Raw genomic sequence first — 24,033 nt, 5'->3', positions numbered from 1 at the left:
AAACGAGAACTGAACGAGAACTGAACGAGAACTGAACGAGAACTAAACGAGAACTGAATGAGAACTGAACGAGAACTAAACGATTACTGAACGAGAGCTGAACGAGAACAATAAACGAGAACTGAACGAGTACTGAACGATTACTGAACGAGAACTAAACGAGAGCTGAACGAGAACTGAACGAGAGCTGAACGAGAACTGAACAAGAACTGAACGAGAGCTGAACGAGAGCTGAACGAGAGCTGAACGAGAACTGAACGAGAACTGAACGAGAACTGAACGAGAACTAATCGAGAGCTGAACGAGAACTGAACGAGAACTGAACGAGAACTAAACAAGAGCTGAACGAGAACTAAACGAGAACTAAACGAGAGCTGAACGAGAACTGAACGAGAACTGAACGAGAACTAAACGAGAACTGAACGAGAACTGAACGAGAACTGAACGAGAACTAAACGAGAACTGAATGAGAACTGAACGAGAACTAAACGAGAACTGAACGAGAGCTGAACGAGAACAATAAACGAGAACTGAACGAGTACTGAACGATTACTGAACGAGAACTGAACGAGAGCTGAACGAGAACTAAACGAGAGCTGAACGAGAACTGAACGAGAACTAAACGATTACTGAACGAGAGCTGAACGAGAACAATAAACGAGAACTGAACGAGTACTGAACGATTACTGAACGAGAACTAAACGAGAGCTGAACGAGAACTGAACGAGAGCTGAACGAGAACTGAACGAGAACTAAACGAGAGCTGAACGAGAACTGAACGAGAACTAAACGATTACTGAACGAGAGCTGAACGAGAACTGAACGAGAACTAAACGATTACTGAACGATTACTGAACGAGAACTAAACGAGAGCTGAACGAGAACTGAACGAGAGCTGAACGAGAACTGAACAAGAACTGAACGAGAGCTGAACGAGAGCTGAACGAGAGCTGAACGAGAACTGAACGAGAACTGAACGAGAACTGAACGAGAACTAATCGAGAGCTGAACGAGAACTGAACGAGAACTGAACGAGAACTAAACAAGAGCTGAACGAGAACTAAACGAGAACTAAACGAGAGCTGAACGAGAACTGAACGAGAACTGAACGAGAACTAAACGAGAACTGAACGAGAACTGAACGAGAACTGAACGAGAACTAAACGAGAACTGAATGAGAACTGAACGAGAACTAAACGAGAACTGAACGAGAGCTGAACGAGAACAATAAACGAGAACTGAACGAGTACTGAACGATTACTGAACGAGAACTAAACGAGAGCTGAACGAGAGCTGAACGAGAACCAAACGAGAGCTGAACGAGAACTGAACGAGAGCTGAACGAGAGCTGAACGAGAGCTGAACGAGAATTGAACGAGAACTGAACGAGAGCTGAACGAGAGCTGAACGAGAACTAAACGAGAGCTGAACGAGAACTGAACGAGAACTGAACGAGAACTGAACGAGAACTAAACGATTACTGAACGAGAGCTGAACGAGAACAATAAACGAGAACTGAACGAGTACTGAACGATTACTGAACGAGAACTAAACGAGAGCTGAACGAGAACTGAACGAGAGCTGAACGAGAGCTGAACGAGAGCTGAACGAGAACTGAACGAGAACTGAACGAGAACTGAACGAGAACTAATCGAGAGCTGAACGAGAACTGAACGAGAACTGAACGAGAACTAAACGAGAACTGAACGAGAACTGAACGAGAACTGAACGAGAACTAAACGAGAACTGAATGAGAACTGAACGAGAACTAAACGAGAGCTGAACGAGAGCTGAACGAGAACCAAACGAGAGCTGAACGAGAACTGAACGAGAGCTGAACGAGAGCTGAACGAGAGCTGAACGAGAATTGAACGAGAACTGAACGAGAGCTGAACGAGAGCTGAACGAGAACTAAACGAGAGCTGAACGAGAACTAAACGAGAGCTGAACGAGAACTGAACGAGAACTAAACGATTACTGAACGAGAGCTGAACGAGAACAATAAACGAGAACTGAACGAGTACTGAACGATTACTGAACGAGAACTAAACGAGAGCTGAACGAGAACTGAACGAGAGCTGAACGAGAACTGAACAAGAACTGAACGAGAGCTGAACGAGAGCTGAACGAGAGCTGAACGAGAACTGAACGAGAACTGAACGAGAACTGAACGAGAACTAAACGAGAACTAAACGAGAGCTGAACGAGAACTGAACGAGAACTGAACGAGAACTGAACGAGAACTAAACGAGAACTAAACGAGAACTAAACGAGAACTAATCGAGAGCTGAACGAGAACTGAACGAGAACTGAACGAGAACTAAACGAGAACTAAACGAGAGCTGAACGAGAGCTGAACGAGAACTAAACGAGAACTAAACGAGAGCTGAACGAGAACTGAACGAGAACTGAACGAGAACTAAACGAGAACTGAACGAGATCTGAACGAGAACTGAACGAGAACTAAACGAGAACTGAACGAGAACTGAACGAGAACTAAACGAGAACTGAACGAGAGCTGAACGAGAACAATAAACGAGAACTGAACGAGAACTGAACGAGAACTAAACGAGAACTGAACGAGAACTGAACGAGAACTAAACGAGTACTGAACGATTACTGAACGAGAGCTGAACGAGAACTGAACGAGAGCTGAACGAGAGCTGAACGAGAGCTGAACGAGAATTGAACGAGAACTGAACGAGAGCTGAACGAGAACTAAACGAGAGCTGAACGAGAACTGAACGAGAACTGAACGAGAACTGAACGAGAACTGAACGAGAGCTGAACGAGAGCTGAACGAGAACAATAAACGAGAGCTGAACGATTACTGAACGAGAGCTGAACGAGAGCTGAACGAGAGCTGAACGAGAACTGAACGAGAACTGAACGAGAACTAATCGAGAGCTGAACGAGAACTGAACGAGAACTGAACGAGAACTGAACGAGAACTGAACGAGAACTAAACGAGAACTGAACGAGAATTGAACGAGAACTGAACGAGAACTGAACGAGATTCAAATCATTTTTCAAGCGTGTTTCAACCGTGAAATAAACCCAACAAAAAAGAAGGATTCTGTTTCACCTTCAGAGGTCAGAGGTCAGATTGACCTGTTTATGGTCATCACTGGTTCTGTTCACATGAAACAAAAACGGTCACAAAGTTCAACATCTTCTGTCGACGCAAATAAACTAAAGTCTCATTATTTTGTGCCATTTTTCAAAGCTAAAGATGTGAAGACACGAGACACTTTCAGGCTCTTTCGGGCTCTTTCGGGCTCTTTCGGGCTCCTTCGGGCTCTTTCGGGCTCCTTCGGGCTCTTTCGGGCTCTTTCGGGCTCTTCCAGGCTCTTCCAGGCTCTTCCAGGCTCTTTCAGGCTCCTTCAGGCTCTTTCGGGCTCCTTCGGGCTCTTTCGGGCTCTTTCGGGCTCTTTCGGGCTCCTTCGGGCTCCTTCGGGCTCTTTCGGGCTCTTCCGGGCTCTTCCGGGCTCTTTCGGGCTCTTTCGGGCTCTTTCGGGCTCTTTCAGGCTCTTTCAGGCTCTGTCAGGCTCTTTCGGGCTCTGTCAGGCTCTTTCAGGCTCTTTGGGGCTCTTTCAGGCTCTTCCCTGGTCTCAGCTCTGCTCAAACCTCTGCAGTCATGTATTTATCTAAAACGGAGATGATCCAGTCTGAACACAAAGATCTAGTCCTGGTCCTGGTCCTGGTCCTGGTCCTGGTCCTGGTCCTGGTCCTGGTCCTGGTCCTGGTCCTGGTCCTGGTCCTGGTCTTGGTCCTGGTCAGGTCCTGGTCCTGGTCTAGTCCTGGTCAGGTCCTGGTCAGGTCCTGGTCCTGGTCAAGTCCTGGTCCTGGTCCTGGCTCAGGTCCTGGTCCTGGTCTGGTCCTGGTCCTGGCTCAGGTCCTGGTCCTGGTCTGGTCCTGGTCCTGGCTCAGGTCCTGGTCCCGGTCCTGGTCCTGGTCCTGGCTCAGGTCCTGGTCCTGGTCTAGTCCTGGTCAGGTCCTGGTCAGGTCCTGGTCCTGGTCAAGTCCTGGTCCTGGTCCTGGCTCAGGTCCTGGTCCTGGTCTGGTCCTGGTCCTGGCTCAGGTCCTGGTCCTGGTCCTGGCTCAGGTCCTGGTCCTGGTCTGGTCCTGGTCCTGGCTCAGGTCCTGGTCCTGGTCTGGTCCTGGTCCTGGCTCAGGTCCTGGTCCTGGTCCTGGCTCAGGTCCTGGTCCTGGTCTGGTCCTGGTCCTGGCTCAGGTCCTGGTCCTGGTCAGGTCCTGGTCCTGGCTCAGGTCCTGGTCCTGGTCTTGCCCTGGTCCCGGTCCTGGTCCTGGTCCTGGCTCAGGTCCTGGCCCTGGTCTGGTCCTGGTCCTGGTCCTGGTCTAGTCCTGGTCAGGTCCTGGTCAGGTCCTGGTCCTGGTCAAGTCCTGGTCCTGGTCCTGGCTCAGGTCCTGGTCCTGGCTCAGGTCCTGGTCCTGGTCTGGTCCTGGTCCTGGCTCAGGTCCTGGTCCTGGTCCTGGCTCAGGTCCTGGTCCTGGTCTGGTCCTGGTCCTGGTCCTGGTCTGGTCCTGGTCCTGGTCTGGTCCTGGTCCTGGCTCAGGTCCTGGTCCTGGTCCTGGCTCAGGTCCTGGTCCTGGTCTGGTCCTGGTCCTGGCTCAGGTCCTGGTCCTGGTCCTGGCTCAGGTCCTGGTCCTGGTCCTGGCTCAGGTCCTGGTCCTGGTCTGGTCCTGGTCCTGGCTCAGGTCCTGGTCCTGGTCCTGGCTCAGGTCCTGGTCCTGGTCTGGTCCTGGTCCTGGCTCAGGTCCTGGTCCTGGTCCTGGTCCTGGTCTTACCTCCAGACCTGGCCCAGCTGCAGGATGTGGATCACGGACTGACAGACCCACACGCTGCAGCGGTACGCGGGACTGCGGGTCTCGGAGATCCCGGTGCCGGTCCCGGTGCTGCCGGTGATGGTGTTCTTGCTCGCGGTGGAGGCCTGTCTCTGCGGGCCCCGGACGTCCGCGTGCGAGGCCGAGCAGCTCAGAAGCTTGTTCCCGTCCAGCGGCGCGCACTCGGCGGCGCACGCGGGGCTCTCGGTGCTGAAGTCATGAACGAACCAGCGGAAGCTGAAGAGCTGCACCGAGAAGGAACCGAGCACCACAAAGAAGAGCGTGAGGCCGAACCACCAGTAGTCTCTGTGGAGGTAATAGTCCACCGACAGCCACACGTCCGTGCCCACGTCCGCCACGTACACGGCCACGGCGGCCAGCACCCACAGCGCGTCCCACACCGAGTACCGCTGCTCCGAGCCCGGGCGTAGGCACGCGGAGCGCGGCCCGCAGCAGCGCGAGTCCCCGTTCGCGAAGTCCCCTTCCACGGGCCCCAAACCGGGCCCCGTGTCCCCCTGTGCCCCCTCGTGCAGCCCCTGCACCGAGCCCGCGTGCTCCGAGTTGTGCAGCGGCGTGAAGGCCACGTCGTTCTTCTTCATCTTCAGGACTCCGTCGGATTTAGCCGCCATCATTAGCCACAGATGCTAACGCACCACCGCCTCTGCCGCTGCCGCTGCTCACCGCCCTGCGCTCCTCCACCTCCCGCCACTGCTCATATCATTGTGTGGACCCTCCCGAGCCCGCGGGCCGCTTCATGAGGCAGGGACCAGGCTCCGAGGCTCCGCGGCTCTGCGCTCCGGGCTAACGCGCCTCCGCTCGGGCATGAGAGAAAACGGACCGCAGCCTCTTCCTCAATGACATCATCCCCAGCTCCGCGCGCTCTCCTCTCTCTCTCTCTTTCTCTCTCCTTCTCTCTCTCTTTCTCTCTCCTTCTCTCTCTCTTTCTCTCTCCTTCTCTCTCTCTTTCTCTCTCCTTCTCTCTCTCTTTCTCTCTCCTTCTCTCTCTCTTTCTCTCTCCTTCTCTCCTCCGCTCCGTGTGAGTGAGTGAGAGAGGGAGTGAGTCCCCCCAACCCCCCCCGGCCCTGTGCAGTAGAAGCCCGGGTGAAACACACGAACAGCGGTGAAACGGGTTTCAGCACCACGGACAGCTCCGCCTGCCGCAGTTTTTTGTCAAAACCATAAACCACACAAACACACACAGACACACACACAGACACAAACACACACACACACACACACACAGACACAAACACACACAGACACACACACACACACACAGACACACACACAGACACAAACACACACAGACACACACACAGACACAAACACACACACACACAGACACACACACACACACACAGACACACACACAGACACAAACACACACAGACACACAGACACACAGACACACAGACACACAGACACACACACAGACACACACACACACACACAGACACACACACAGACACACAGACACAGACACACACACACACACACAAACAAACACACACACACACACACAGAGAGAAACACAAACACACACACACAAACAAACAAACAAACAAACACACACACACACACACAGAGAGACACACACACAGACACACAGAGAGACACACACACACACACACACACACACACAGAGACACACACACACACACACACACACACACACACTGAATAATCACCATTATCATAAACAAACTCTTTTACAAGATGAAATCAAACTGTGATATTTATTCAGATGTAAACAATGATGTCAGAGTTACAATAACACAAACTTTCATCACGTTCTAACAGTTTCCTCACCACAGACGTGATCCCTGTGACATCATCGTGCCGGGGAAGCTCCTCAGTGTTTTTAAAGTCCCACTCGCCTTCACCAGAGACATGGTTGGCTTAATGACACAGTGAACAGCGCCCTCCATTGGTGGTTTGTAGCAATGGCGCGATGCGATGGTCGTGATTAGTGCCGTCCGTCTGCGTGTGACGAGCGTGTGTGGAGCGGATGTGGAGCGGTCAGGGCTGTGGGTCGGTCAGGGCTGTGGGTCGTGGGTCGGTCAGGGCTGTGGGTCGTGGGTCGGTCAGGGCTGCGGGTCGGTCAGGGCTTTTCGCTCGGTCGGTCAGGGCTGTGGGTCGGTCAGGGCTGTGGGTCGGTCAGGGTCGTGGGTCGGTCAGGGCTGTGGGTCGTGGGTCGGTCAGGGCTGTGGGTCGTGGGTCGGTCAGGGCTGCGGGTCGGTCAGGGCTTTTCGCTCGGTCGGTCAGGGCTGTGGGTCGGTCAGGGCTGTGGGTCGGTCAGGGTCGTGGGTCGGTCAGGGCTGTGGGTCGGTCAGGGTCGTGGGTCGGTCAGGGCTGTGGGTCGGTCAGGGTCGTGGGTCGGTCAGGGCTGTGGGTCGGTCAGGGCTGTGGGTCGGTCAGGGCTTTTTGCGGGGCACTTTGTCGCCCAGAGGAACCTCGTCCATGAGTTTCTGTGAAGGAACAAAACCAAAGTAAGAAAAGACTCGAGAGCTGCACCTGACGCACATTTGAGCGACGAATGAAACATGCGACGACTTTATTTATAAAATCTATTAATGATGAAAATCTGAAATGGTTTATTCTTTTTGTGACATTTTATTTGAATAATGCCACTGACTTTTTGAGACTTCATGCTTTTATTTCATCGCAGCTTGTCATAATCATGTGCAATACTGTCATAATCATGTGCAATACTGTCATAATCATGTGCAATACTGTCATAATCATGTGCAATACTGTCATAATCATGTGCAATACTGTCTTAACCATGTGCGATACTGTCATAATACTGACTTAAACATGTGCAATACTGTCATAATACTGACTTACACATGTGCAATACTGTCATAAACATGCGCAATACTGTCATAATCATGTGCAATACTGACAATCATGTGCAATACCGTCATAATACTGACTTAAACATGTGCAATACTGTCATAAGCATGTGCAATACTGTCATAATCATGTGCAATACTGTCATAATCATGTGCAATACTGTCATAATCATGTGCAATACTGACATAATCATGTGCAATACTGTCATAATACTGACTTAAACATGTGCAATACTGTCATAATCATGTGTAATACTGTCATAATCATGTGCAATACTGTCATAATCATGTGCAATACTGTCTTAATACTGACTTAAACATGTGCAATACTGTCATAATCATGTGCAATACTGTCATAATCATGTGCAATACTGTCATAATCATGTGCAATACTGTCATAATACTGACTTAAACATGTGCAATACTGTCATAATCATGTGCAATACTGTCTTAATACTGACTTAAACATGTGCAATACTGTCATAATCATGTGCAATACTGTCATAATCATGTGCAATACTGTCATAATCATGTGCAATACTGTCATAATACTGACTTAAACATGTGCAATACTGTCATAATCATGTGCAATACTGTCATAATCATGTGCAATACTGTCATAACCATGTGCAATACTGTCTTAATACTGACTTAAACATGTGCAATACTGTCATAATCATGTGCAATACTGTCATAATCATGTGCAATACTGTCATAATACTGACTTAAACATGTGCAATACTGTCATAACCATGTGCAATACTGTCTTAATACTGACTTAAACATGTGCAATACTGTCATAATCATGTGCAATACTGTCATAATCATGTGCAATACTGTCATAATCATGTGCAATCTGTCATAATGTCAATCATATTGGTGCAATATTCTCCGTCCATATAACTGCTGTAAATAAGAGTGTTACTATTATTATTATTATTATTTTTATTTTACTTTTTATTAAGAACATAAGAGTGTTTTTTAAAAGTTTCCTATAAGTTATCTGTTCTTTACTTCTGTATCTACTTTGTGTTGCAACACTGAAATTTCCCCATTGTGTGGACAAACAAAGGCTTATCTTATCTTGACTCGTGTAAATCTGTTTGACCTGTTTTAATAATAATAAAGCCGCTCTAAACAGACTTTTAATGTGAAACATAAGTCTGAAAAAGGAAATGAGTTTGTACTTCGCTCTTTCTCTCTTTGTTTACACCGTGAAGCGTAAAAAATAGACTTTAAAGACTTTAAAGACGAACAACTACAACAGACTGAGGTCGATGCACTTTTCAGTCGACTGAGAACGGCTAAAAAGTAACAACAACAACAACAAAATGAGGTTGTTAGGAATAAAAACTGTAAATCTGTATTTTTGTATGTTATTTTATAGCAAATGTTTATTGTAAAGTGTTTTAAAATATCAGTGTCAAGTACAAGCTGAAATGAGCCAGATGATGTCACTGTGTGTCACCGATAATGTATATGACATGTATATGACATGTATATGACATGTACATGACATGTACATGACATGTATATGACATGTATATAATATGTACATGACATGTATATGACATGTATATGACATGTACATGACATGTATATGACATGTATATAATATGTACATGACATGTATATGACATGTATATAATATGTACATGACATGTATATGACATGTACATGACATGTACATGACATGTATATAATATGTACATGACATGTATATGACATGTACATGACATGTACATGACATGTATATAATATGTACATGACATGTATATGACATATTTATAATATGTACATGACATGTATATGACATGTATATGACATGTACATGACATGTACATGACATGTATATAATATGTACATGACATGTACATGACATGTATATAATATGTACATGACATGTATATGACATGTTTATAATATGTATATGACATGTATATGACATGTATATGACATGTACATGACATGTACATGACATGTATATAATATGTACATGACATGTATATGACATGTTTATAATATGTATATGACATGTATATGACATGTACATGACATGTATCTGACATGTGTGTCACCGATAATGTATATGACATGTATATGACATGTACATGACATGTACATGACATGTACATGACGTGTACATGACATGTACATGACATGTACATGACGTGTACATGACATGTACATGACGTGTACATGACATGTACATGACATGTATATGACATGTACATGACATGTATATGACATGTACATGACATGTATATGACGTGTACATGACATGTACATGACGTGTACATGACATGTACATGACGTGTACATGACATGTACATGACATGTATATGACATGTACATGTCATATGACATGTACATGTCATATACATGTCAGATACATTTCATATCATATACATGTCATATACATGTATATGACATGTATATGAACAAAATGAACTTGCTTTGGCGATAAATGCAACATAAAACAATGAATAATAAATGTTAAAATACAAACTATAATAAAAAACTAAGGTGTTGAAAACAAAATAATAAAAATAGACATGCGCAGTACGGACAAAGATAAAGTTCTGACTCCTGCCGCCCTGAAGCGGAGGAGGGCGTCGGCCGGGAGGAGGTCCCACCTGGAGGAGTCTGGTGTAGAAGCTCAGGTTGTCCTCTCCTTCTCGCCGGCCCTCGTCCACCTTGTACCGCCGACAGGCCAGGAGCAGCTCCGTGGAGGTGAAGAGAGGAGCAGGGTCCAGGGAGCTGCTGTTGATCAGACTGACCAGGTACTCGCGGTAATGTTTCCTAAAAGAGCGAAACGAGCGTGAAACCAGCGCCAGCCGCAGAGTTCCACTGAAGGAGCTTCGTGTTCTCACTCGCAGAGTCCAGCGTGTCCAGGCTGAGTCTGAGCTCCACAGGCCGAGTCCGACTGCTGACCGCCCTCGTCCTTCTGCTCCAGCACACCACACTGACCTGAGGGACACACAACACACTGACCTGAGGGACACACAACACACTGACCTGAGGGACACACAACACACTGACCTGAGGGACACACAACACACTGACCTGAGGGACACACAACACACTGACCTGAGGGACACACAACACACTGACCTGAGGGACACACAACACACTGACCTGAGGGACACACAACACACTGACCTGAGGGACACACAACACACTGACCTGAGGGACACACAACACACTGACCTGAGGGACACACAACACACTGACCTGAGGGACACACAACACACTGACCTGAGGGACACACACCACACTGACCTGAGGGACACACAACACACTGACCTGAGGGACACACAACACACTGACCTGAGGGACACACAACACACTGACCTGAGGGACACACAACACACTGACCTGAGGGACACACAACACACTGACCTGAGGGACACACAACACACTGACCTGAGGGACACAACACACACTGACCTGAGAGACACACAACACACTGACCTGAGGGACACAACACACACTGACCTGAGGGACACAACACACACTGACCTGAGGGACACACAACACACTGGCCTGAGGGACACACAATACACTGACCTGAGGGACACACAACACACACTGACCTGAGGGACGCACAACACACACTGACCTGAGGGACGCACAACACACTGACCTGAGGGACACACAACACACTGACCTGAGGGACGCACAACACACTGACCTGAGGGACGCACAACACACTGACCTGAGGGACGCACAACACACACTGACCTGAGGGACGCACAACACACACTGACCTGAGGGACACACAACACACTGACCTGAGGGACACACAACACACTGACCTGAGGGACGCACAACACACTGACCTGAGGGACGCACAACACACTGACCTGAGGGACACACAACACACTGACCTGAGGGACACACAACACACTGACCTGAGGGACACACAACACACTGACTTGAGGGACACACAACACACACTGACCTGAGGGACACACAACACACACTGACCTGAGGGACGCACAACACACACTGACCTGAGGGACGCACAACACACTGACCTGAGGGACACACAACACACTGACCTGAGGGACGCACAACACACACTGACCTGAGGGACACACAACACACACTGACCTGAGGGACGCACAATACACTGACCTGAGGGATGCACAACACACACTGACCTGAGGGACACACAACACACACTGACCTGAGGGACACAACACACACTGACCTGAGGGACACAACACACACTGACCTGAGGGACGCACAACACACTGACCTGAGGGACGCACAACACACTGACCTGAGGGACGCACAACACACACTGACCTGAGGGACGCACAACACACACTGACCTGAGGGACACACAACACACTGACCTGAGGGACACACAACACACTGACCTGAGGGACGCACAACACACTGACCTGAGGGACGCACAACACACTGACCTGAGGGACACACAACACACTGACCTGAGGGACACACAACACACTGATCTGAGGGACACACAACACACTGACCTGAGGGACACACAACACACACTGACCTGAGGAACACACAACACACTGACCTGAGGGACACACAACACACATTGACCTGAGGGACACACAACACACACTGACCTGAGGGACGCACAACACACTGACCTGAGGGACACACAACACACTGACCTGAGGGACACACAACACACTGACCTGAGGGACACACAACACACACTGACCTGAGGGACACACAACACACTGACCTGAGGGACACACAATACACTGACCTGAGGGACACACAACACACACTGACCTGAGGGACGCACAACACACACTGACCTGAGGGACGCACAACACACTGACCTGAGGGACGCACAACACACTGACCTGAGGGACGCACAACACACTGACCTGAGGGATGCACAACACACTGACCTGAGGGACGCACAACACACTGACCTGAGGGACGCACAACACACACTGACCTGAGGGACGCACAACACACTGACCTGAGGGACACACAACACACTGACCTGAGGGACACACAACACACTGACCTGAGGGACACACAACACACACTGACCTGAGGGACACACAACACACTGACCTGAGGGACACACAACACACTGACCTGAGGGACACACAACACACACTGACCTGAGGGACACACAACACACTGACCTGAGGGACACACAACACACTGACCTGAGGGACACACAACACACACTGACCTGAGGGACACACAACACACTGACCTGAGGGACACACAACACACACTGACCTGAGGGACACACAACACACTGACCTGAGGGACACACAACACACTGACCTGAGGGACACACAACACACTGACCTGAGGGACACACAACACACACTGACCTGAGGGACACACAACACACTGACCTGAGGGATACACAACACACTGACCTGAGGGATACACAACACACTGACCTGAGGGACACACAACACACACTGACCTGAGGGACACACAACACACTGACCTGAGGGACACACAACACACTGACCTGAGGGACACACAACACACACTGACCTGAGGGACACACAACACACACTGACCTGAGGGACGCACAACACACTGACCTGAGGGACACACAACACACTGACCTGAGGGACACAACACACACTGACCTGAGGGACACACAACACACAGACAAAACTGTTTTGTACGTATATGTACGTGTATATATATATATATATATATATATATATATATATATATATATATATATATATATATATTGCATCTCTCCCATTGGAGTTTTACGGCCCTCAGAAGAAAGAGGACGTGATGGCGACAACAGAGACGCTCTGAACTGTGAACATAACTTTTCATCAAATGACTTTGGATCACAGAGAGTAACGATGTCTCCAAGACAAACGCTAAAACGCTGAAAGACTTTTCGGGTTCAGTGATTTTAACAGACAATCATCAGATTGTAAAAATGTGTCCAGCAGATGACTTTACATGTACATATTGTGTTATCGTGTTTTACATGCCATTTTAACTGTTCATAACGTTATGTGGATAATTTTTGCCTTTTTTTGTAACTCTTGAACAATGGGAGTCTCCCTCCAGACCTCGTCTCCTTATCAGCTCTGACCCCAGCGTGCATGCTGATTGGCTGAAGCCACGGCGCCAAAACCCCCGCGGGGTAAGACAAAAGAAAAGAGCAGGAGCTCCAGAGCGAGTTCCATCTGAGTTTCTTTTGAAGCTCGACCCTCCATCCAGGGTCCCACCAGCAAGGTCCATGAGGCCTTGGGAGCAGGCCTCGGGCCTAGTTAGCGTGAGCGATGCTACGCTACGGGACAAAGACTTTTCCAAGAGAAGCTAATGTTCCCTCCCGGAACTAAGAAACCTGTGCCCGTTTTTAAAAACGTGATTGATGCTGCATCACGCAAAATCAAGCAAGGACCTTTTGCAACTTTTTCAAGTCCACAGCCTTTTACCAGCCACATCTGTGGAGCAGCACGACGGCCTTTTCATTCAGGAACGCCTCAGAGCCAAGGAGAGGCCCTTGGACCACACACAGGCCCTTGGACCCCACACAGGCCCTTGGACCCCACGCAGGCCCTTGGACCACACACAGGCCCTTGGACCCCACACAGGCCCTTGGACCCCACACAGGCCCTTAGACCACACACAGGCCCTTGGACCCCACACAGGCCCTTAGACCACACACAGGCCCTTGGACCCCACACAGGCCCTTGGACCCCACGCAGGCCCTTGGACCCCACACAGGCCCTTGGACCCCACACAGGCCCTTGGACCCTACGCAGGCCCTTGGACCCCACGCAGGCCCTTGGACCCCACACAGGCCCTTGGACCCCACACAGGCCCTTGGACCCCACGCAGGCCCTTGGACCCCACACAGGCCCTTGGACCCCACACAGGCCCTTGGACCCCACGCAGGCCCTTGGTTGGTTCTAGATAGATCTAGAACCATCATGTCTCGTGTTTTCCATCTGTTATCAACTCATTTGCATATTCCTAATTTGTATTTATCTGTTTAATTCTTTGGTCATTAAATCTTCATAACCCACATTTGGTAAAGTGTTCCTTCATTTCCAGAAAAGGGCTCAATGTCACGGTTACGTTCTCAAACCTTTAGATCAACGAGCAAATTCATTTCCAATTAATTAATTGATCTAGATATATGATTATCTCAGTTGTTAAAATTGCCGATTATCCGGCTGGTGCCCCATTCTACTCTTAAAATATGATTCAGACTTACCCACACTTATGCAGCGTCATGTTTGAATTCTGGAACAATTCTTTAATCAGTATCAACCTTGAATGCCCCGCCTCCTTCACATGTGGGTGGACTTTCATAACCTTACAGTACTTGTACTAGTACTTACAGTACTTGTACTAGTATGTGACCCTACACCATAGTTCCCATCACTGCTGCAGACAGACAGGAAAGGGCCCTGACGTGATACTGGCTCAAGAAACTCACCTCACTCCACGAGCGTCTAACAAATAAACACACTGAGAGAGACGGGACTCAAACAGAGAGAAGGTGGTCCACACAGAGGGAAGGTGGTCCACACAGAGAGAAGGTGGTCCACAGAGAGGGAAGGTGGTCCACACAGAGAGAAGGTGGTCCACACAGAGAGAAGGTGGTCCACAGAGAGGGAAGGTGGTCCACACAGAGAGGGAAGGTGGTCCACACAGAGAGAAGGTGGTCCACACAGAGAGAAGGTGGTCCACACAGAGAGAAGGTGGTCCACACAGAGAGAAGGTGGTCCACACAGAGGGAAGGTGGTCCACACAGAGGGAAGGTGGTCCACAGAGAGGGAAGGTGGTCCACACAGAGAGAAGGTGGTCCACACAGAGGGAAGGTGGTCCACAGAGAGGGAAGGTGGTCCACACAGAGAGAAGGTGGTCCACACAGAGAGAAGGTGGTCCACAGAGAGGGAAGGTGGTCCACACAGAGAGGGAAGGTGGTCCACACAGAGAGGGAAGGTGGTCCACACAGAGGGAAGGTGGTCCACACAGAGAGAAGGTGGTCCACACAGAGAGAAGGTGGTCCACACAGAGAGAAGGTGGTCCACAGAGAGGGAAGGTGGTCCACAGAGAGGGAAGGTGGTCCACACAGAGAGGGAAGGTGGTCCACACAGAGAGGGAAGGTGGTCCACAGAGAGGGAAGGTGGTCCACAGAGAGGGAAGGTGGTCCACAGAGAGGGAAGGTGGTCCACACAGAGAGGGAAGGTGGTCCACAGAGAGGAAAGGTGGTCCACAGAGAGGGAAGGTGGTCCACACAGAGGGAAGGTGGTCCACACAGAGAGAAGGTGGTCCACACAGAGAGAAGGTGGTCCACAGAGAGGGAAGGTGGTCCACAGAGAGGGAAGGTGGTCCACACAGAGAGGGAAGGTGGTCCACACAGAGAGGGAAGGTGGTCCACAGAGAGGGAAGGTGGTCCACAGAGAGGGAAGGTGGTCCACACAAAGAGAAGGTGGTCCACACAGAGAGAAGGTGGTCCACACAGAGAGGGAAGGTGGTCCACAGAGAAGGAAGGTGGTCCACAGAGAGGGAAGGTGGTCCACAGAGAGGGAAGGTGGTCCACACAAAGAGAAGGTGGTCCACACAGAGAGAAGGTGGTCCACACAGAGAGGGAAGGTGGTCCACAGAGCGGGAAGGTGGTCCACAGAGAGGGAAGGTGGTCCACAGAGAGGGAAGGTGGTCCACACAAAGAGAAGGTGGTCCACACAGAGAGAAGGTGGTCCACACAGAGAGAAGGTGGTCCACAGAGAGGGAAGGTGGTCCACAGAGAGGGAAGGTGGTCCACACAAAGAGAAGGTGGTCCACACAGAGAGAAGGTGGTCCACAGAGAGGGAAGGTGGTCCACACAGAGAGAAGGTGGTCCACACAGAGGGAAGGTGGTCCACACTGAGAGAAGGTGGTCCACACAGAGAGAAGGTGGTCCACACAGAGAGAAGGTTGTCCACACAGAGGGAAGGTGGTCCACACAGAGAGAAGGTGGTCCACACAGAGAGAAGGTGGTCCACAGAGAGGGAAGGTGGTCCACACAGAGGGAAGGTGGTCCACAGAGAGGGAAGGTGGTCCACAGAGAGGGAAGGTGGTCCACACAGAGGGAAGGTGGTCCACACAGAGAGAAGGTGGTCCACAGAGAGGGAAGGTGGTCCACACAGAGAGAAGGTGGTCCACAGAGAGGGAAGGTGGTCCACACAGAGAGAAGGTGGTCCACACAGAGAGAAGGTGGTCCACAGAGAGGGAAGGTGGTCCACACAGAGGGAAGGTGGTCCACAGAGAGGGAAGGTGGTCCACAGAGAGGGAAGGTGGTCCACACAGAGGGAAGGTGGTCCACACAGAGAGAAGGTGGTCCACAGAGAGGGAAGGTGGTCCACACAGAGAGAAGGTGGTCCACACAGAGGGAAGGTGGTCCACAGAGAGGGAAGGTGGTCCACAGAGAGGGAAGGTGGTCCACAGAGAGGGAAGGTGGTCCACACAGAGAGAAGGTGGTCCACACAGAGGGAAGGTGGCCCGGGCAATAAACAGCCATGCCCTGCCAGTGATCAGACCCTGCCACGCCTTGCCAGTGATCTGACCCTGCCACGCCCTGCCAGTGATCAGACCCTGCAGGAATAATCAGTTGGCCAAATGAGGAGATACAGACCACAGATGTTAAGACACGAAAGCTCCTGATGGAGGGTTCCATCCCAAATCCAGCACCCTGAGACTGTGCACTAGCACCCTGAGACTGTGCACTAGCACCCTGAGACTGTATACTAGCACCCTGAGTCTGTACACTAGCACCCTGAGACTGTACACTAGCACCCTGAGACTGTACACTAGCACCCTGAGACTGTACACTAGCACCCTGAGACTGTACACTAGCACCCTGAGACTGTGCACTAGCACCCTGAGACTGTACACTAGCACCCTGAGACTGTACACTAGCACCCTGAGACTGTACACTAGCACCCTGAGACTGGACACTAGCACCCTGAGACTGTGCACTAGCACCCTGAGACTGTACACTAGCACCCTGAGACTGTGCACTAGCACCCTGAGACTGTACACTAGCACCCTGAGACTGTACACTAGCACCCTGAGACTGTACACTAGCACCCTGAGACTGTACACTAGCACCCTGAGACTGTACACTAGCACCCTGAGACTGTACACTAGCACCCTGAGTCTGTGCACTAGCACCCTGAGACTGTGCACTAGCACCCTGAGACTGTACACTAGCACCCTGAGACTGTACACTAGCACCCTGAGACTGTACACTAGCACCCTGAGTCTGTGCACTAGCACCCTGAGACTGTGCACTAGCACCCTGAGACTGTACACTAGCACCCTGAGACTGTACACTAGCACCCTGAGACTGTACACTAGCACCCTGAGACTGTACACTAGCACCCTGAGTCTGTGCACTAGCACCCTGAGACTGTGCACTAGCACCCTGAGACTGTACACTAGCACCCTGAGACTGTACACTAGCACCCTGAGACTGTGCACTAGCACCCTGAGACTGTACACTAGCACCCTGAGACTGTACACTAGCACCCTGAGACTGTACACTAGCACCCTGAGACTGTGCACTAGCCGTAAGGAAGGAGGCTGAGGACTAGTGAGCGTGAGAGCCATTATCCAGGACGATGGGAGGACACGCCCCTACATGGGAGGACACGCCCCTACATGGAATGTACCACCAGAACATAACTGAAGTGGCTGATATCACGAAATCAAACCAATGGATAGATAGAGCCGGTCTGAAGGACAGAGGCCCAGATCTACCACACCAGACAAGACCCAAGGTGTAGGCTGTGCAAAGGGGCCCCTGAGACATTCCCGCACATAACTGCAGTGTGCAAGATGCAGGGACAGCATACATGGAGCACCATCCCCAGGAGCTGGCATAGAGAACAGAAACATCTGTGCAGAGTACAGGCAGGAGACCCCAAGGACGAAGTGGGAAACACCTCCAAAAGGTGGTGGAGAACGACCGAGCCAAGGTCCTCTGGGACTTCCAGATACAGACGGACAGAATGGTAATGGAACCAACCGGACATAGAGGTGGTCTCAAGGTGCAGAGGAAAGCCGTGGTGGTGGACATTGCAGTGCATCATGGGATGGTAACATCCGGAACAAAGAACATGAGAAACTAGAGAAATACCAAGCAAAGATACTGAAGAACCCTCAAGCTCCCAGGGGCCTCTGGAGGAGGACCCGAGCTTAAAGGGGGACCACCCGCGGAGGGTGTGGTGAGAGTATATATATATATATATATATATATACATGGGGGAATTAAATATAGATATGTTGCCGTTTTAAAGATGACATTACATGACATTAGCTTCATCCTCAGTATTTACCTGTTTGTGTTCCAGGAGGAGCTTCTGTGTTGAATGTGACGCTGTTATTCTGAGAGAAACATCACCAAGATCTTTAATGATCCAAACACATTCTGTAAAGACACTAAACCAGAACTAAACCAGGACTGAACCAGGACTAAACCAGGACTAAACCAGGTCTAAACCAGGACTAAACCAGGACTAAACCAGGACTAAACCAGGTCTAAACCAGGACTAAACCAGGACTAAACCAGGACTAAACCAGGACTAAACCAGGTCTAAACCAGGACTAAACCAGGACTAAAGCAGCACTAAACCAGGTCTAAACCAGGACTAAACAAGGACTAAACCAGGACTAAACCAGGACTAAACCAGGTCTAAACCAGGACTAAACCAGGACTAAACTAGGACTAAACCAGGACTAAACAAGGACTAAACCAGGACTAAACCAGGACTAAACCAGGTCTAAACCTTGGCTAAACCAGGACTAAAACAGGAGTAAAACAGGACTAAACCAGGTCCAAACCAAGACTAAAGCCGGTCTAAAACAGGTCTAAAGCCGGTCTCACCTGCAGCAGGGCCTGCAGTCTGGAGGGCTCCCAGTCCCTCAGGTAGAACAGACAGTCTCTGGGGTGATGAGCGTGAAGCCCGGAGACGCTGCACTCGTCCACCGCACACGTCTGAGCAGAACACGCAGAAAAGATGCTGGATATTTTACATATTCTGCTTTTCTAACGAGGAAAGAGCTGCAGAAAACAGCCGCGTGCGACTCACGGTGTGGAACGGGTTGTTGCAGCCGCTGCAGAACTGGTACCGGCACTGAGAGCAGCAGAAGTGCATGCAGCCGCCTTTGGACAGCGCGTACTGGAACCGGCAGTTTGGACACGCTGCAGCGGGAACAAACACACTTTATGAAGTCTACTGCTCGTGACCGTCACCGCAGAGGCAGCTGAGCGCGTCTTACTGATGCCGTTGTCGCGCAGGAACCCGGCCAGGCCCTGCCGCTGGTACTCAGGGTCGTTCTCTCGTTTCCACGTCTGGTACTGGTCACAGGTCAGGCCCGCGTGCTGAGACTCCCACTGGACACACACAGGGACCTCATGAGCCCAGGGGACGGGGACATGGACACGATTGGACGGATACAGACCGGCTTCTTGCACTGAGCGCAGAAACTGTTGCGACACTGGAAGCAGGTGACTTTGAGCTGGTCTCCGTCGTAAATGAAGCCGTACGAGCACTGCAGAAACAAAGAGGAACATCTACTACGAGCGCTGCAGAAACAAAGAGGAACATCTACTACGAGCGCTGCAGAAACAAAGAGGAACATCTACTACGAGCGCTGCAGAAACAAAGAGGAACATCTACTACGAGCGCTGCAGAAACAAAGAGGAACATCTACTACGAGCGCTGCAGAAATAACTATTAATTATTGATTTAATTAACTCATTTAGTTTTAGAATTGGTAACTGGCTCACCTTTGCGGCTGGTGCCCCAAATAACTTTAACTGAACATACTAAATAAACTCTCATGCTGGGTGCATTTGTGGACATTTAAATCCAATTCTTTACTCAACATAAACTTTGAACGTGACCCTCTTTCGTGAGTGGGAGGACATAATAACTCTACAGTACTTGTACTACTAGAACTACTTCATCTTCTGCCTGAAGAGTGGCTCCAGCTCCAGTCTCCTCGTGTCCGTCTGTCCGTCTGTGAGAGTCGGATCTCTCCTTCACTGGAACTCCTCCAGGTTTCTACGCTTTTTTCCCAAAGAGGTTTTTTTTGTAGTTTTTCCTGGCCGAGAAGGAGAGTCTAAGGACAGAGGACCCTGGGACATCGTCCCTCGCCACCACAGACATTGTCTGACTCCATCGCCACCACAGACATTGTTGATTCATTTCTCCCTGTGGCCCTCAGAGGCAACTGTTGTGATTTTGGGCCTTACAAAAATAAATTGATTTGATTTGATTTGATTTGATATTTGTGGGTGATACTCACGTGGCAGCACCAGAGGAACTTGGGGTCCTTGATCAGAGCCTGTTCCGTCAGTTTCTTGTGGAACAGTTCGTACACTTCAGGCTCCAGACACTCACGCAGCTGCACACATCACATGTACACTCACTGCAGCGCTTCACTCTGAACGTGACACCGCAAATACTTTCACCTGCTTTACCATATATACCATATATACAATCTATACAATCTTTACAATCTATACAATAATAACCACACAAGTACTTTTTAAGGACTAGTTTTTTAACAGCCTTTAGTTTCTTTTTTATCTATAGTATTCTTTATGTTACAAGTTATATTTGTGCAAAAATGAATACATAAAGTAAATAAAAGGAAGATTCATAGTTTTACTAAATTCAGAAACAAAGTGGAGCAAATCAAAATCCTGCATCATTTTAACAGATGAATCTCTTGCACTGCTGCATTTTATTTTATTTAGGCCTTTTTTTATGTTTCTTTTTTCCTGCTGTTCTTGAATCGTACTTCTGCCTTTTTATTTTACTTTGTCTCAGTTTTCTTAGTAATATCTCCTGCTTCATATACTTGTCTCATCCTGTGCCATCCTGTACCATCCTGTGCCATCCTGTACCATCCTGTGCCATCCTGTACCATCCTGTACCATCCTGTGCCATCCTGTGCCATCCTGTACCATAAACTTTAAAATACTCCTCCTCACCTTCAAAGCTCTTCACCACCTTGCCCCCCCCTACCTGTCTGACCTCCTCATCCCCCACCGCCCCACCCGAGCTCTCCGATCCTCCTCCTCTCTCACCCTGACTGCACCAACATCCCGACTCAAAACTTTTGGCGACAGAGCATTCTCCCGAACAGCACCCCGACTCTGGAACTCCCTCCCCCAACCTGTCCGCCACTCTCCCTCACTCACAACATTCAAATCCCGCCTCAAAACATACCTCTTCACCCAAGCCTATGACCTCCCCCACCCCTAGCCTCCTCTACCCCATTGCCTACTCTTCTACCCCCTGTTACATCCCCATCTTTTTCTCTCTACTTCTTCTGTCTTGTTCATTTTATCTGTATATTAATGTGTTCTGTACGTGTTGTCCCCCCCTGTCTGTAAATACCCCCCCTTTTTTTTATATATGTTCAGCGTCTTTGGGTCACTGAAAAGCGCTATGTAAATAAAAGTTATTTTTATTATTATCATCCTGTACCATCCTGTACCATCCTGTACCATCCTGTACCATCCTGTACCTGTATGTCTAAGGTGGAGAAGTAGCTGTTGAGGGTCTCGGGGTCGTTGATGTCCGGCTCCCAACACACGGGACAAACCATGTCCCGGATGTGTTTGTCCCGAACTGCGATGGTGAAATGCTGCTGGAAACATCCACAGCAGACGCTGCACTGGCACGAGGTCAGGGACTGCATCTGAGGAGAGAAGCGGGTTAAACCAGGTCTGAACCAGGACTGAACCCCCCTGACTGATCCTGATCACTGCAGACCAGAAACAACAGCTGAGGTGCTGGAGACGTCCTGACCCAGTGTCTGTCCTCAGTGTCTGTCCTCAGTGTCTGTCCTCAGTGTCTGTCCTCAGTGTCTGTCCTCAGTGTCTGTCCCCGGAGTACCTTGCTGTGGGGGAACACGGAGAGGCAGATGGGGCATTCTTTGGCGAGGACTCTCTTGATGAACTCTCGGTCGTGCGACTCTCTCACGGCCTGCACCACGTCCTCCAGAGCGTAGGGGGCGCTGTTCTCCAGCAGCAGGGACAGGGCCAGCTCACAACGGCCCCAGCTCGGCAGGTCGTACACGGCCAGCAGGCGGCGACAGACGCGCTGCGGCCAGAGAAGAAGAAGAAGAAGAACGTGTCCAGACCTTCTCCGAGCTGCTTTGAAATACTGCAGACGGCGGTTGGGCTCCTCACGTCTTTGTCGGGGTGGTGCACGTCCACAGGGGGCTCCGGGGCCTCGCTCCAGATGCGCTCGTGGAAAGGCTCCAGCATCGCCCTCTGCAGCAGGGCCAGAGCCCCCCTTAGCTGGCCCCCCGTCTGCGTCAGGACGTCCTGCACCTGAAGGAGACATGACGGACACGTGCTTCTCTGCATTTGGACATTTTCACTCTTCTTCTGACAAACAAACTCAAACTAACACCAGGAACCAGCAGAACAAAGACACTTGTACCTGAGAGACGTCAGCGAAGCCCAGGCCGCTCAGCTCGTCCACCTGCAACACAGAGCGCCAGAGTCGAGCACAAACGTCACACTTTGGTCCCGTGTCGTACCTTTGCCTGTCGGGCCCTCAGAGCCTGTGTGGCCGCGCCCTGGACGTCGCCCCCTGCTGACAGCCACGCCTGCTTCGCCTCGGCTTTGGAGATCTGCAGCCCTCTGTCGCTCGGGACGCTCGCTTTCTCTCTGTTTGAATCCTTGAAACGACAAAGAAATGAACAGTTTAACGGTAACGACAACAACGACAACAACGACAACAACAACAACTACAACAACAGTGATAGCTAATTATGTTACAAATAGTAAAAAGTTGACATGAAAAATACTGCAACGACAAGTTACTATGTAGTTACTTTTTAAAATACTAGATCGATCCTTAATACAAAATTTAATAAATGAAATAACTAATCATAATAACAAAAAACTGAATAATGTAGTTTCAAACTGTTGTTTGTCTGTCTGTTTGTTTGTTTGTCTATTTGTTTGTTTGTCTGTCTGTCTGTTTGTTTGTTTGTTTGTTTGTTTGTCTGTCTGTTTGTTTGTCTATTTGTTTGTTTGTTTGTCTGTCTGTTTGTTTGATTGTTTGTCTGTTTGTCTGTTTGTCTGTCTGTCTGTCTGTCTGTCTGTTTGTTTGTCTGTTTGTTTGTTTATTTGTTTGTCTGTCTGTTTGTTTGTCGGGGCAGAAACAGTGGATTGCGATGATTGTGACTTGTACTTTACTCTTATGATTTCAATGTAAATGTAATCACTGTTACATGGCTCAAAATGTACACAATTATGATAAGTACGTTTTTGAAAATGTACTCGAATAAGTACAATTAGGCCACT

At 49.6% G+C, this 24,033-nt stretch overlaps 2 protein-coding genes across 2 annotated transcripts in view; both read right to left on the bottom strand.

Annotated features, from left to right (window-relative positions):
- Window positions 1-5,749, bottom strand: part of xkr4 (XK related 4) — a 14,470-nt gene extending 8,721 nt beyond the window's left edge. Inside the window, exon 1 of the mRNA XM_072440564.1 lies at window positions 4,810-5,749. Within this exon, the coding sequence (XP_072296665.1) occupies window positions 4,810-5,477 (668 nt within the window). The 5' untranslated portion in view covers window positions 5,478-5,749. The remainder of the gene's footprint in view (window positions 1-4,809) is intronic.
- A 900-nt stretch (window positions 5,750-6,649) lies between these two features.
- rnf31 (ring finger protein 31) overlaps window positions 6,650-24,033 on the bottom strand; it is a 32,102-nt gene continuing 14,718 nt past the window's right edge. The window contains exons 12-25 of the mRNA XM_072440563.1: window positions 23,262-23,402; window positions 23,162-23,203; window positions 22,906-23,049; window positions 22,610-22,816; window positions 22,239-22,412; window positions 21,009-21,107; window positions 20,160-20,249; window positions 19,977-20,091; window positions 19,787-19,899; window positions 19,582-19,692; window positions 19,034-19,082; window positions 10,574-10,670; window positions 10,337-10,502; window positions 6,650-7,313 (exon numbers count right to left, since the gene is read on the bottom strand). Of these exons, the coding sequence (XP_072296664.1) occupies window positions 7,260-7,313; window positions 10,337-10,502; window positions 10,574-10,670; window positions 19,034-19,082; window positions 19,582-19,692; window positions 19,787-19,899; window positions 19,977-20,091; window positions 20,160-20,249; window positions 21,009-21,107; window positions 22,239-22,412; window positions 22,610-22,816; window positions 22,906-23,049; window positions 23,162-23,203; window positions 23,262-23,402 (1,602 nt within the window). The 3' untranslated portion in view covers window positions 6,650-7,259. The remainder of the gene's footprint in view (window positions 7,314-10,336; window positions 10,503-10,573; window positions 10,671-19,033; window positions 19,083-19,581; window positions 19,693-19,786; window positions 19,900-19,976; window positions 20,092-20,159; window positions 20,250-21,008; window positions 21,108-22,238; window positions 22,413-22,609; window positions 22,817-22,905; window positions 23,050-23,161; window positions 23,204-23,261; window positions 23,403-24,033) is intronic.

Source organism: Eucyclogobius newberryi, unplaced genomic scaffold (assembly GCF_026437365.1).
Source record: "Eucyclogobius newberryi isolate DKJ021-1_F unplaced genomic scaffold, fEucNew1.0.hap1 SCAF_12, whole genome shotgun sequence".
NCBI lineage: Eukaryota > Metazoa > Chordata > Actinopteri > Gobiiformes > Gobiidae > Eucyclogobius > Eucyclogobius newberryi.
The sequence above is the reverse complement of the archived record's forward strand: the minus strand, read 5'-3'. Positions and strand labels throughout refer to the sequence as shown.